The sequence below is a fragment of the Lepisma saccharinum genome, chromosome 15 (assembly GCF_977018435.1).
Source record: "Lepisma saccharinum chromosome 15, izLepSacc3.1, whole genome shotgun sequence".
NCBI lineage: Eukaryota > Metazoa > Arthropoda > Insecta > Zygentoma > Lepismatidae > Lepisma > Lepisma saccharinum.
In genome coordinates this window covers 36,531,584-36,547,866 of record NC_139243.1, presented here as the reverse complement: position 1 = coordinate 36,547,866, position 16,283 = coordinate 36,531,584, and the positions used below count along the sequence as shown (strand labels likewise).

Here is a 16,283-nt window from a genome sequence, read left to right as displayed (position 1 = left end):
TTAAATTATGAAATTTGGGAACGTTTAGTGCAGAAATTCAGTGTTATGACAATTACACAGGAACCACAAGTTAGGCTGACAGACTTTACAGGAAAACAGCACGTACGTGTGTGTGGAAAACGTAAACTTACTATATCATTTGATGGACAGGAAGTTCAAGTGGACATTTTTGTGATTAAAAACATTCCGGCAGATATGTTTTTAGGAGTTCCGTTCCTGCATGACTACAAGGCTAATGTGGACTTTCAAATCAATCAGCTGATACTTCGCCTTGATGATGAATCATCCTTGTCTAAGAATATAGTTTATAACGTGAATGCAAATGAGCAAAGGAAGGCTGTGCACCATGTTCAGTATGACAACTGGATGGCTAGTGAGGTCGTGCAAGGTCGATGAAAGTATTACTTTGAGTTTTTCAGAACGAACGGAACTGTTAGATTTAATTTTAAAATATCAACCGACGTTTTCTGACAGACTAGGAACGGTCAAAGGACTGGAATGTGAAATAAATTTAATTGATCAAATTCCTGTATTTCGGAAGCCTTATCCGATTCCCATCGCTAAACGTGCTGCAATCAACAAATAATTAGAACAATGGAAGCAGTGGGGAGTTATTCAAGAAACTGTCTCACCATATTTAAATACTGTACATGTAGTAGACAAGCCTGACGGATCAGTTAGACCAGTATTAGATTTAAGGTTTTTGAACTCTAATATCATTGCGCCTCGAAATCACGTACCTCCAATTGTTGAAGCAATCCGTCAATTTAATGGTTTTAATATTTCACTTGTGCAGACCTTTCCTGTGGATACCTACAGGTAAACATTGAGCCAGAGTGTCGAAAATATACAGCCTTTTCTGGTCGTGGACGCTTATTCGAATTTCTGAAGATGCCCTATGAACTTCCAAACGCCCCTAGTGTTTTTGGGTATATTATGCATCAAATCTTTAACCAGAAACTTCTGACTTTCTAACAGTGTACTTCGACGATATTCTGAACCATAGCCCTGATTTCAAAACGCATCTATCTCATTTGGAGTTTGTGTTAAATCGTTTAACAGAAGTTGGGATGACAATCAAACTGAAGAAGTGTGAATTTGCAGAGAGTGAGGTGTGTTACCTCGGACATATAGTATCTGGTGACGGAGTAAGGTCCGATCCGAAAAAGAATGATGCAATTATAAAGTTTCCTGTGCCTAAGTGTCGGAAAGACTTGCGAAAGTGTCTAGGACTTGTCAACTGGCGTAGTAAGTTTATTTCAGGATTTGCTAATAAAGCGGAACTATTCAATTCATGAACTGGAGTGTCTTGCGATTGTGTACGGTGTGGATAAATTCTCTGTTTACCTCAAGGGACGACCTTTCACCATCTAATTCACATTTTCTTAATTTAATGGTCATTCCACATTCTCTCAATCGTTCTATGACCAATTGTAAATGCTGTAAATGCTTTTGAAGCGTCTTGGAATGAATAAGTAAATCATCCAGATATATATGGTCAGATACCTCTCACTCTCTGAACCAAAATATTTGTGCATGACTGAGACAAAAGTGATGACCGCATTGGAAAGTCCAAAAGGCATCCGAGAACATTCATATAAGCGGCCTCGATAAGAAAAAGCGGTGTATTTTCTATGATCAGGGTGTATTTTTACCTGAAGATAACCGGACGCGAGATCCAAGCTGGAAAAGTATCTGGATCCTCGGAAGCTTTGCAGAGACTCATTGGTGGGTTCGACGGAACTCCTCGGAACTATCATTTTGTTGTTGAGTTGGCGAAAATCAATGCATGGGCGTACTTGTCCTTGAGTTTTATCCACTACAATTAAAGGATTCAAATAGGCAGAATTCGGAGGTTGACTGACTCCCCATTCCTTCCATAGATTTAGCTCCTTTTCTAAAGCTTCACGCTTGACAACAGGGGTCGGATAAGGCTTCCTAAACACTGGTTCTAAATCCTTCAACCATATCTCACACTGAACGTCTTTAGCACAGCCAGGTCTTTCTGAAAATACGTGGTGATATTTCATAAGCAAATGGAACAAACTATATCCTGTTCACTCTTGGACAAGAATTGACTTTCTTCAACCTTTTCCCTAATTTTATCTTCACTGGCACTCCACTCCACTCTGGCTTCCTTGCCTGCGTCGTAATCTATATTAACAGTGAGCGGAGTGCAGCTACTTTGTAAAGTCAACTCGTTTTCCAGCAAACAGATATTGGCTCCATAGGGCTTCAGGAACGGCATGCCCAGTAAAACATCAACACCTAACTTCTTTATCACAAATACTTCAGTGTTCAACTCCTGGTCTCTAAGTTTGATGTTAATATTCCTCCTTCCACAAATCCTTATCCGATTCGAACCGGTTACTCCAACTATTCGAATTTCTGGATCCTTCTGTAGTTTCATTCCCCTGTACTTCTCAAGTAGTTCCATCCAAATGTTGAAATTTAACAACGAAGTCTCGCTCCCAGTATCGAGTAAGGAAACGACAGGAATGTCTGGAACATGAGCTTTAACTTTGGGCGTGCTATGGAAAGTAGTTAATTCAACAGGCCTCTTAAGCCCTTCTTCCACAGCTTTCTCTTCTATTTTGGTCAAGGAGTAGCTGTAATGGATTTCGTAAGCCCTGTTAAAAGTTTCGCCATTGGATATTAATCGTTCCTTACTACTTCCTTGCCCAAGCGGAACGGAACTTAAGCAAGATTCCCATTTAAGCCTTGGTTTGTGGGAACTACTGGAGCACTCCAATAGAACTGACGAGTCTAATCAACCGCTTGTTGTTGCTCAAAGGTCCTCGAGAACTCTGGCTCATATGTCTGAGACCCTGAGTTTCTTCTTCTCTCGACGTAACCTCCTTCTGGTGCTCTCGTTTCGGTATCAGATCTGAGCTCTGGTCTATTAGGCCGACTTCTATACCACATCCTTCCTCTAAATTCCCTAGTTTGACTGTAACCATTATTACTGGTCCTTGGTTCCTCATGGTTACGGACTTCATTGTTAAAGTTTCTCCCCGCAGGTCCGTGGTTTTCTCGGACGACTTGTCTTACTGCTGTATTTCTCTGCATTGGTTGCTGGTTTCTAAACCTTGCGTTAATACTGTTCCCAGCTTCATTTCTCTTGAACCAATCTGGTCTCCAGCTTTCAGCCTCCTCATTCACTTCATATCTTTTCAGGAACGCTGCTAACTCTTCCATTGTCTTTGGGGGGTTAACGAGGTAAAGTTGTCTGATTTGTGACATTCACTAGTCAATCATTTGCACGATTACTTCCTCGATTTTCTCTGTTAGTCCTTGCACTTCCCTTTCCATTTCCTGATGTAATGAACGTGTTGCTAATTTGCAGGACTCGGCAACTTCAGCTAATTCCTTCCGTAACGATGTACTCAATTCGTGGAAGTCAAGGTTGCGTAGTTGCTGTAAATTTTGAATTTCCTGTTGAGATTCTCTGATTTTTGTAAACTCAAACTGTTGAGACTCTTGAGTTTCCCTCATCTTTGTAAACTCAAGTTGTTGACACTCTTGAGTTTGCCTATAGAATCTTGAGTTTCCCTAATTTTTGTAAACTCAAGCTGTTGAGACTCTTGAGTTTCCCTAATTTTTCTAAATTCCACCTGTTGTGACTCGCTGATTTTCCTTAACTCTGCAAGTAGATCAAACATTTGAAAAGGAACATTACTTGGCCCCGTTGACGTCCCAGCCAACACAGAAGAATGAAAGTTAATTTCTTGAACATTTTCCTGATTTCTTTTCCATTGCACGAAAGCTTCAATACTGAACGGATCATAAGATGGATCACAATCTTTACAGAAATAATTTTCATTTAACTGATATAGCTCCCAATGCTTTTCGGACAAACCCAAACATTGTAAATGATACCAATCGCTACAATGTTCACAAGCTACCAACCTTTCCTTATTGGGATCTTTGCAGCACTTCACCATATTCATGGCACCATTTCTATTTTGCGATTCATCAGGTTCATCACCACAATTGATAGATCTAGCTGTAAGACTTGTTTTAGATCTCAGATTATAAGGATTACTCAATGCGTACATTATAGAAATTTATGTAAAAACTAGATTCACGAGAACAATGGTGTAAGTTAACACTTACGCAAAACACATAACTCAAGATCGTGCTGATAACGCTCCACAATACTGGACCACCAATTATACTGTCACATTCACTAGTCAATCATTTGCACGATTACATTTCGTTTATGAATATTCCAAATTATAACCCGAAGGTGAAGGTACAACATCAATGGGTCTAAGTATTATTAAAATAACTGACCAATATGCAGTTCACTATTATCTATTTCCAATTCCATTATATCCATTGCTACATAATGACTATTGATTCTCGTTGCTATAGCAACGTTAGAATTCCAAATATTACCTCATTTATACAGCGTATAGCGCAATAAATAACATAAAACATAATTAACGTTGTACAAAGTAGTTATTATACACTTTTAACTGTTATTTGAAAGTGACATGTATAATATGAAATTAATAATTTCAATAAACATATAATTAATTATATTGTGAGGATCCACAGGACCGTCACAGATTTTATAAGACATCTGTCTAATTATCAAATTCAAGACTTCACTTTCTATGAATACCGGAGATTCTTAAATCCAGCATAGATTTCTCACGCATACTCTTCCATGGTTTGATTCAAGCCTTCCTATTTCCCAAGAGTTCCAGTTGTCTTTGTTTTGCTTCCTCTGAAGCAAATGTAGCACTAAACTTTTTACAAAATCCATTGTATTTCCTATACTCTTCGTAAAGGGCCTGGAATCAATGCTCGGCTTGTCCGGTAAACAATCTGGATAGTAACTGGAGACGATATTTCTCTGGAACTTGCGTAAGCTCAAAGGTAACATTTCGTCCTCGGAGAAGGAATCACAAGAACTTCTCTTCCGATTTTTTTCTCTCTTCGACGTTTTTCTAAACCTACCAGCATCAGAGTTACCAATGTAGGTCAGAACTTTACTGTGATTAATTATTTCTTCCCAACGACGAACATTTAGATATTCCACTGTGGGCCTAACATTATCCTTCCTTGAGATCTTTCTCTTACTCGGAGGTCAGCGTGCACCCTCACACTAGACTTAATCTGACGTATCTCCAGCTGACTGATGATTATCAAAGCCATAAGGTGACTAAACAGCGGTTTCTTGTTGAGATGGATCTACGTTAAGTTCTTGAAGTCTGTCTCTCAGGTAACTTATGTTTTGTTCCACGTATAATTTCAGCTGACGTAACTCGGTGGCCACACAAGTGTTATTCCTTTCAATGTTATCTAGTTTATCCTTTTGTTCCCTTCTAACTTCTTTACGAACGCTGGTTATATTGTGGGCTACTTCTTCACGGAAGCTGGAAATACTAGTATTTAACTCTTCACAAAAAAGATGAAACCTTACTCTCTCCTTAACGTAGTTCTTCACCAAAATTATGTAGCCTCTCAGAGCACTCAGCAACCTTAGAACTTACTTCCTCATTTTCCCCTAGATAAGCCGTCATCTGTTCCTTAGGCTCGATTACACTCACTCCCAGAGTGTCCATGGAACGAGTAATTCCTTCCATTTCACGCTCCCGTTCAGCTGTAAGCGTTGTGTGGAGTATCTCCCACTTCTCATTATTTTGGGACTGCTCCTTGCTTAGAGTTTCATGCAGTCGTTTCCAACGTTCTTCATTTTCCTCTCTATCAGCATGTCGCTTTCTTTCTTCTTCTGCTTTCTCTTCTTGTCGCTTCCTTTCTTCTTCTGATTTCTCTTCTTGTCGCTTTCTTTCTTCTTCTGCTTTCTCTTCTTGTCGTTTTCTTTCTTCTTCTGCTTTCTCTTCTTGTCGTTTTTTTCTTTCTTCTTCTGCTTTCTCTTCTTGTCGCTTCCTTTCTTCTTCTGCTTTCTCTTCTTTTCGCCTTCTTTCTTCTTCTGCTTTCTCTTCTTGTCGTTTTCTTTCTTCTTCTGCTTTCTCTTCTCTTAATATACTCCAGAACTGGTGTCACCTGTTCTCTTCAGCAATTTTTTTAGCTTTCTCTTCCGCCTTCCGAGCTTTCAGCTCTGTAGTCTTTTCGATTTGACGTTTCCTTTCTTCTTCTGCTTTCTCTTCTCGTTGTCTTCTATCCTCTTCTGCTTTCTCTTTTTTCCTTTTCTTTTCTTCCATTTCGGACCAAACTGTCAACCAAGGAGGAAGTTCAATAGCAGGTTCCTTATTCTCATCTTCATCGCCCTGGCAACCTTTACACCGAACGGCATCTAAATTTTGCCCTTCCAAGGATTCAGCCTCAAATTCACAAACGAAATGTTTCCACAGGCCGCAGGAAATGCACCTAAATACTCCCTTTTCTTCAACTTGATAGGAGCAACAATCAAAGTGCAAAATTCCGTGTTCCTCTACAATCGTCGACAATGAATTGCGTTTAGACTTCCTTGTTGCCATCTCGATGTTTCGTAACTTCAGTAGAACCACCGGATATAGGGTATATATATATATATATATATATATATATATATATATATATATATATATATATATATATATATATATACTTCGAGGCCCCAAACGTTGCAGTGCCACTTGTAAGTTCCGCCCTGGATCATTACTTGGTTGACATGTCTATTGAGCCTCGGCTTCACGCTAAGTAACTCTTCGTGGCTTGAGTCTCCTCGGCTCAAGGTTCGGGTTAATCCGGTTGCTTTAATTCTCGATTAAAGGTCCGACGTAATTCTGGGTCAAAGGTTCTCAATCTACTTATAGATCTTGACCAAGACCCTACAAGCAATCGACAATCCTTCTTCCCAATAGGTTCTGTCGATATCCAGTTAAGTATCCAACTTCCTTTTCTCTCTCCAGCCTCTGACCAGAGAACCGAAGATTCTTCCGTGACCACCGATTAAGAAAAGGTGTACCCTGACCAGGGATACAAACGTTGACTACCAACAGTCTATCGGCCGATCCCGCATTCCGGCATATCTCAAGACAATCACTACTCTCTCAATTGTATCTCCTGACCAGGACCATAGAACAGAGAGAATATACGCCTTCTGACCAGAAGAGCTAAGTAACTGTCCTAAGGTAATCCCAGAATGAACTTATTTCTAAGATCGAAGTGTATGTAAAGGCAGAAGTTCGAGCTTTGAAAGAAAACACGGTTATACGAGTTCCGCATTTATCAGAGGTTCGAATACAAAAGGCTACGAGCCACCGAGCTCAGCTGCTTATATCTAATTTCTCGGTGCCGTGATGGATTTACAAACTTTTATCTTTGCACAAATATTACCTCACAATAAAATACAAATCCATAAGGTATCAATGAGAAACGTAATTACGAGGCGCATCCAGAAAGTAAGTTTCCCTATTTTTTCCCGTGAAAGTAAACATAATGAGCTGTGTAAATTGCGCATGCGCAGCAGAGCTAAGACGTATCAATCATATGCCAGGCGGACAGATCCCGCCCGGCGCCAGTAGCGAGGCAGCAGTGGTCCGAAGTGGAAGCTCGTATTCCTTCTTCCGCCGCATGCCAGTAGCGAGGCAGCAGTGGTCCGAAATGGAAGCTCGTATTCCTTCTCCCTCCGCATGCGAGGTTCGGTCGTTGATAAAGTTCCTGAATGCACAAAGCATTGCGCCAATTGACATTCATCGTCACCTCTGTGAGGCCTATGGGCCGAACATTATGAGTAAGCAGATGGTGCGTCGCTGGTGTCAGCAGTTTTCGGAAGGTCGTCAAAGTGTCCATGATGAAGAGCGCAGTGGGCGTTCGTCCCTCATCACTGATGATCTGGTTGAGCTGGTGCGGCAGCGCATCGTAGAGAACCGTCGCTTCACGATTACGGAGTTGGGTAGCCTTTTTCCGCAGATATCGCGATCCGTGTTGCATGAGATTGTCACGCAGCGCCTGCTGTTCAAAAAATTATGTGCCAGGTGGGTGCCGAAAACCCTGACACCCGAACACAAAATGAAACGTTCAGGAGCAGCACTGACATTCCTGCAACGGTACCATGATGACGGCGATGATTTCCTCGACAGGATCGTCACGGGCGATGAGACGTGGATTTCGCACTTCACCCCGGAAACCAAGCAGCAGTCAATGCATTGGCGGTATAGTGGATCTCCGGTCAAGAAGAAATTCAAACAGACGCTGTCGGTACAGAAAGTGATGTGCACCGTGTTTTGGGACAGGAAGGGCATTTTGCTCATTGACTTCCTCCCCAGAGGTGAAACGGTGAACGCTGACCATTACTGTGAAACACTAAGGAAATTGCGACATGCCATTCAAAACAAGAGGCGTGGCATGCTTACTGCAGGTGTTGTGCTTCTCCATGACAATGCTCGTCCACATACGGCTCGATTTTCACGTTTTCTTGCACCTCAAGAAATTCCTGTCCTCCGGTGAACGTTTTGGCAACGACGAAGAGCTGAAGACGTATGTCACACGTTGGTTCCATTCACAGGCGGCAGAGTTCTACGACAGTGGGATCCAAAAGTTGATACCACGATACAAGTGTCTCAATTCTGGTGGTTGCTATGTTGAAAAATAGCTGAACCTTTGCTGTACCTGTTGTCAATAAATGGTTTCCTGAAACTGTGTTCTTTTTTTTAAAAAAAAAAAAATAGGGAAACTTACTTTCTGGATGCGCCTCGTAATTACATGTATAAATTATCACTTTCACCCTTTTGTGATTTATAAACATACAATGGAATATTAAACGTTATACACAGTATTTAATTTGACTAAGGAGTATGGCTTCTTGCAAACTCCCCTCTCCCCCCGGAAAGACCGCGCGATAAGCCAACAAACAAACAAAAAAAAATACAACTTGAAAAATGTTGAGTAAAATAAAATGTACAGGTTTTGTTTTGCGCGGACATAACTTTCTTTTGCGTCCACGTAGCTAAATTCCGAAAGTACTGTCTCGCAGCTAAAGATTCACGGGTTATTATGATATAGATTTAATTACTGTCCGCCAAGGGACACGACAGATATAGAGTGGGAAAGACAGCCTAATCTTTCGTCTTTTTCCCTGTGACAACGTTTTCATAAGATCGTGTCTGCTTACACAATAGCGATAGCTTTCCTGCATTGTTGTCACCTAGAACAACTTCCAGCTCAGCTTGCTGGCAGAAAGAAACAAACTCTTGAGACTTATATTAACACCAGGATGTATAGTTATATACGAGGTGTGTTCCACATCACTACGTGATCAACCAATAATAGCATATATATATAGAAGTATAGATACAAAAAAAAATATTAAGTTTATATATTCTTGTAACGGGGACACTGCTACACGTTACATTATGTAGAAGAAATACCCAAACATACACACACACAAGTTCCATAAAAGGGAAATAGAGTGAAATTATCACATTATGCACTGAACTGATTTAACTTAAGGCACTATTAATAATACAAAGTGCGAGCACCAACATTCAACCATTTGACTCGCCCTGCATTTCCAAGTCATGACGATAAAAGTTCATGCCTTCTGTTAACCGTTTAGAAATTACAGTGTGTCCGGCTTAAAAGTATAATAAAAGAAAAATTAATAACTTTTAAGTTTATTAAGATATTTCCGTGCAGTTTCATCTACCTATAGAGTAACTCAAAATGTTTTTAGCTTTTTCTAATACACCTCGATACGTGCACTATTAGTAACACGACAGATGTCCAACCTATATTCAAGCTCCGCCCATGTGTTGTACAGCATTACTGTCGTCACATTCCGGATTGCAGCAGAAACGCAACGTCGTAGATCAGAAGTTCACAAACCTGTGTTTGGTACACTTGAGACTCTACAAAACTCCCATAGAAAGAAATCAAGGGTAGTAATATCTGGGGATCTAGGAGGCCAAGCGATAGGAGCACATCTCCCAATCCAGCGTCCAGGAAACTCACGGTCCAGGGAATCCCTCACTTCTTGCTCGTAATGGCACGGTGCTCCGTCTTACTGGAAGAATACATCAGGTGGAAGCTGAGGTACAGCATACAACTGTAATATGTCCAGGTGACATATTACAATCACATATGACAGATGAAGCGCACCACACATTCATCTTGTGGGAATCACGTTGGTACTCACGCACTTGTTCCCCATAATCGGCAATTGTGCTTGTGCACCTTCCCGAAAATGTGGATGAAGACTAAAATTGGTAAAAGCTGTAAGTGCCACAATAATTCAAACACCGTTTTCCACGTTAAACTGTGAAATGTGTCATGCTTTATAATATAGTAAACGTGAAAACTGACTGGTAGCCCTATAAGTAGTTCAAAGGGCGTGTAAAGAGGTCACTAGTGTGAACGTTCTTACGGGCTGATGTGCGGAACGATGCGATTTCCAAACACTTTCGCTTTTGGCACTTACAACGTTTACCACTTTTAGTCCTCGATTGTAGCCTCGTCCGAGAAGTCTTTCCGCAATGGAATATCTCCATTTTTTATTTCATTGCTAAGTTGTAGTTTGTACGCTATTAGACGTAATTTTTTATGCACAACACCGTGAACGATGGAACGAGGTATGAATGATTTTCTGGGGCTCCGATGGAAGGCCGAAAGAATTTCCTCAACTACAGTATCTGAAACTTTACGTTCAATGTTTAACTAACATGAGAAGCAAACTTCCTGCATGGAAGCATGGCAAAAACCAAAATACAAGTAGAAAAGAGATTATCTTTCAAACTATACGTACTGTTCTATTAGTTAAATATTATGAATTTTTATTTTACTCTACTTTTAAACCGGACACACTGAGAATTTAGGCTCAACTTTTACCACAATTATGAACCTGTCAAACCCTTCTCATGATTTCATAGATTGTGTTACTTTCCGACACTGTTTTAATTTCTTCTCTTTCCCACACGCATTTCACATGACAACAATTATGTTCATGGGCACTGAAAAAATTAGAACCTAGGCTATATTTACTTTATTGTGTATTTTATAGCTTACCTCTGCCAGCGAGTTCTGTTAAAGCCACATCATTAGACAGGAACAGTTCTGTAAAACAAAGGAGAAAAGTTAATGGACGTTTTACGTTGAGATCATAAATTCATTAAAAATATCAATACATGTAAAGAAATGCCATTTTTAATATCAATGATTTGTGCAATTGCTTGTGTAACTCTTTATACGCACTTGAGTATATATCATTAATATTCTTTATTTTTTTCATTATAGGACCGAAGTCCCACTTATGTTGAACATATAATGTGTAGTGTGTACAGTACTAGTAGATTCAAGCTTAAAATAAGAAAGTGGAAATATTGGAGTTACAGCATATTATAAATACAGTTTCAATAAGTTTTGCAGTCTGATTCATTGAAATACGAAAGTTTACAAAACGTTGGTCTATGAACTGTGTCCAAAATACAATAATAACAACTCATTAGAAGGTTTTCTAATTTTTACAACTGCAGAGTTTCTAATTTCAATCTGGATAATAGTGTGTTTTAAATGGTGTTCTATACCTTGCGGAAATGATGTTATATGAAAATTTATTTTATGTAAGAGTTCAGATCACAGCCATCTGTGTCTTAATAATTTCCGTTAAAATATTATGTATGAATAAAGTAGAGGCGCCAACTTCACATAAATATTGGAATGGGGGGGTCAAGATTGCCAACAATATTTTTTTATATATACTATATGATGTATATACTTATTGAGGAATTTTGGGGAGTCAAAAAATGCCTTGCCTTGCTAGTCGGCGCCTATCCACTAAATACTTTCCTATATTTCAAGGTAGTGAGACCAAAATGGCTGCCGGTACTTAAAATTGTGATATTCAATGTTTCTTTTGAAACACAGCCATTTAACCATTTGCATTTTCACCTCTTCCACTGCATCCTTTCAAGTCCTATACTGATTAGTAGAATTTGAACTGTAATGTTCCAATATCGGACGAGTTAGTAGTACTGAGAACCAGTGTTCAATGGAGGGTGGAAGCTTGGAAATTCACCATCGATTTATTATATGTTTTACATCTTGAAAATCATCTAGGAAAAAAGAATGTATTTCTCCTACTTTCTTGTTGGTTTTCGTTGAAATCTTCCTTTATCTTCGAGGATTTGGATCTGTATCTAGATAACATTAGATTTAATATGTCCAATTCAGTAATACAGTAGAGCGTCGATTATCCGAACGACCGCTTAACCGAACTGTGTACTCGCTCACTTTTAGATATCTGTAATGAAAAAAGTACGTGACTTAGCTGCTCGTAAGCGTGTAGGCTTGCTTAGACAGACCAAAATAAAGGATTTTTTGAAACGTTAATTTTGTGTACTGTGTGTATTGTTCATGCAAAATGCGTATGTAATATGTACATATTTTTGTTTAATAAACTGTACCACATACTATATATTCCTACTAAAGTTGCCTTTGTACGTTACTTTGTAATACATACTTAAAGAGATGCCTGTTTTTATGAATAAATTTACTGTACAGTACTTCTTTTTGGCAAATAAACATGTACAGTTCTATTATCCGAACAAACCAGTTTTCCGAACACCCATGTCCCCCAATTACTTCGGATAATCGACGCTCTACTGTATTTTTAAAATAATTTTTATATTAATAATATTTAATTCCCACTTAAGCAGGGAATCACAATGGACGCCTATGTGAGTCGGATACAATGACGAAAAATTACACTGGATGTAAAACAAAAAAATATTTGTTGGTAACTTCTGGTTACAATTGAACTTCTCTAGATACTGCTAAGCTAACGTATAAACAAGATTCTGGAAAAGGTACAAAGAACACAAATAATAACTATAATATTGTCCGTAAAGGGCATGTGTAACTGTTATAAAATATTGTGAGGTTTAATTTGAGAAAAATTGCCACATATTATATTTAGTACTTGACCTGTAAAGTACCATATGTATAGTTAAAAAATTATAAAATTACAGATCCACTGATTGTATTTCGATTACTGTAATTTAAATAGAGAAACAAAGTATTAGGTATACTTACCAAATAAAATGTAAAAGAGATGTACAGAGACATCCTGATGGTGATGTAGCTTAAGAACGATACTGTGTTGACTTTTTAACATAGCATAGACATTTCTTAAAATTGTCAGGTGCGAAGTTCCTTGTGATCGGCATTCATATCTTCTAGCAGTTCGTTTCAAAGATAGCATATTCAGAGCACACATAAAGCAGAACTCGCTTCCTTGCCATTCGGCATGTCGTTCTAGACCGCATCTTGTTAGGGACATCGTCCTCAGAACCTGCAAGATAATAGGTTAACATAGTGTTTCATAAGTAATCAATGTCCAAAGCACTAGTTATTTTGAATTTTAGTAACAAATGAAAATATGTATATAAAACTGTGTGGAACAACAGCCCTTAGAGGCCAAGGGTTTATTGCTTAGTACCACATGGTCAGCGCAACGAATCCCTTGTCCGTTGCTTTCTGGCTTTTCATACTGTTAAGGAGATTAATATAAATATATTACATCAAACACACATGCACAGTTATAGGGATTAGATTTTCCAGGAAACTACGGAATCAAGGAAGTTTTCATAAGTGTGATTCAACTGTTCAATAATTTAAGGTATTACTATTTTTTAACCGTGGGGGCTAAAGGCGGTCGGGCATGATGCTGATCACATCATACAAGCTGTGGCCGGAATCAAGAATATGTAGAGCTCTATACCTCCACATCACCCCATATGCCTTCATGAAACAAGGGTTCCTTTACCTTTACCTTTACCCTACCTTACTATTTTGTACTTTCAGGTTAGTTAAGTTAAAATAAAACTAAAATAGCTGTTGTACGTACATGGTGTGTGTTGCATATAGTTAACATTGCTCCTAAATTTGACGTGTCGCAGTCGCTATTATCTACAAGGGAATATATGACGCAGGCAATAGCAGAGTAGGAACAGAACACTTAATTCACACACACTATCAAAATCAGGTAGCGCGATCTAAAGCCATTTTGAAGGCCTTCAACCTAAAACTCACAAGATAAGTAAAGATAAAGATAAAGCTCAGTCCTCTAGACTAATTCACCAGCCAATTTTGGCATGACTTGAAATCAACTAGTCTAAAAATATTAAATTTCAAACTTTAAATGTTTTGACATTAGCAACACGCCTTTCATAGCTAGCTTAGTTTTGTAGATAATTTAATTTAAATTACAGACTTCTCATTCACACTGCTTATTGATTGATTGATTTGCTTTCTTTTACTTCGCTCTTGTGCCACTTTTGGCTAATTTGCGAAGATGGGGATGAGTGATGATATGATGAAATTGATGAATGGACACTCACAAACATTTAAGCTCACGCCGGGATTCGAACCCGGGACCCCTGTTCATACTGCTTATGTAAGCACACACATCATATTGTGACTTCTTGAGCCACATAAAAGTGAAGTTGCATTTATCATTTTACGTGAAGAGAACGTGAGTTGCTGAATCAACCATATATTTCATTAAAGATTGCAAGAAGGAAGTAAAGAATACTTTTAAGATAATGAATGGCCCTCTTATAGATAAGCTATTGAACAAATGAAGTACTGAGATGGAAATATGAAGCCCATCATTCAAATTTAAATCACAACAACTTATGTAAAGTTATTAAAGAAACCGGTAACCAAATCTTCTAATCATTCTGTAGGCACTGGAAACGCTAATAATTGTCCTTTCATCCACTTCACAATTATCATTCAATATAATTGTTGCAGGGAACCCAGATCTTTTAAATATAAAAATAAAGAACAGGTAATGAAAATATTTACTAAACGATATTGCAACGAAAGCAATCTCATTTTTTCTGTTAAGCTGTGCATGAGGATGTTAATGTGTAGTAGGAAACGTGTAAGTCTGAGTATAAGAATGAGCAGATAAACTATACAGACTTCAAGATGGTAAGTATACAATAGTCTGATACCAAATAATGGTTTAAATTGCAATTCTCCTGAAAGAAACTAATAAACAAGTAAATAGCGAATACCATTTCGAGTCTTATAACAAGGATATTGTGTGATCAATGTTCAAATTTCGTTGAAGTAATGAATACAGAAGCAGGTTGTATCGTGCAGGTTAATTTATCCCAAAATAATCTTATTTAACGGCTATCAACTTAAGTTTAAGCTTACAATGAGTATTTGCTGAAACCTTTCTGACAAATATATGTGACCTCGTTCAACTTTTCACAATAGTAGGTTGGAACAACAATATATAATCGACGTTGTACTCTAGCTTCTGATTATTTGAGAATAAATATAATGGTTGACTATCGAAAAAGTATAATGGTTTATGGTTTAGTAAAAGTGAAAAATAGGTTATGCATTAATCACCTTTGAGGTAGCAGCTATATAGTAGCATCAGATCTATTAATAAATTTATGAATTAAAAGCTGAACTGTATTCTCTAAATTTTCGTGTATATCTGTACAAGTCAATACATACATAAAATAACGAATGAATTGATTGAGAATATGACTAGGCCTATGGTAAATTATTTAAACATGAATTCAGTTCAACCAAATTAAAATGTTTTTAAAATACAGTTTTCCTAATTTTTCAGCACGTAACTAAACTGCACATATATTCTTAGTTGGTATAATATGTTTCATATAAAGAAAATTAAATCACCTGTTCATTTTTCACACTAAATCTTGTGGTTTTCCCAATGAACAAAGCTGCCCTTTCGTCCATTCCGCAAACAGTTTACGTTACCATCTGTCCTAGACCTACAAGTTATTAAGACCTTCCCGGAGCGAGGAGGTGACACAGACTCAATATAATCCAGATGTCGCTAGTAAACGTCTATACCTGAAGTTCTCTTAAAACAACCAAAAGTTTAAAATATAAAGAAATTGACAAATTTTGCTTACATAGATTAAATATTTCCAAAACGCCGTTTTCACCTTTTCGTTTTGTGTTTCGAGGAATAAGTAGTTTGGTTTGAGTTGCTGTTTTAAGGCCACTTTATGCACAGTAAGGCTAATCGGGACTGGACCTACAGTTTAAAGTGGGATCCGAACCACTTGTGCCTCCACCGGGTATCGAACCCGGGACCCCTTGATTACAAGGCAATGACGCTACCACTGCGCCATGCGGGAGGCCAAGGAGGAATAAGTAGAAGAAGGAAACAAAATGCTTTCTTCCAACCAAAGCTAAACAAAGGTTTTTATGGATATAGAATGCATGAACAGAAATCCAATGAACTACTACTTAATATGATTTCATTTACGTGGATATTTTATACAATAAGTGTTATAAGTGACCAAAATCAAATAACCTTGACCAAAATGACT

General features: G+C 38.2%; 1 protein-coding gene across 1 annotated transcript in view; it reads right to left on the bottom strand.

The window, feature by feature from the left end:
* LOC145999204 (meiosis inhibitor protein 1-like) overlaps positions 1–15,681 on the bottom strand; it is a 242,625-nt gene extending 226,944 nt beyond the window's left edge. The window contains exons 1-3 of the mRNA XM_083136137.1: positions 15,619–15,681; positions 12,985–13,243; positions 10,960–11,007 (exon numbers count right to left, since the gene is read on the bottom strand). Of these exons, the coding sequence (XP_082992263.1) occupies positions 10,960–11,007; positions 12,985–13,243; positions 15,619–15,681 (370 nt within the window). The remainder of the gene's footprint in view (positions 1–10,959; positions 11,008–12,984; positions 13,244–15,618) is intronic.
* Between the last annotated feature and the right edge of the window lie 602 nt (positions 15,682–16,283).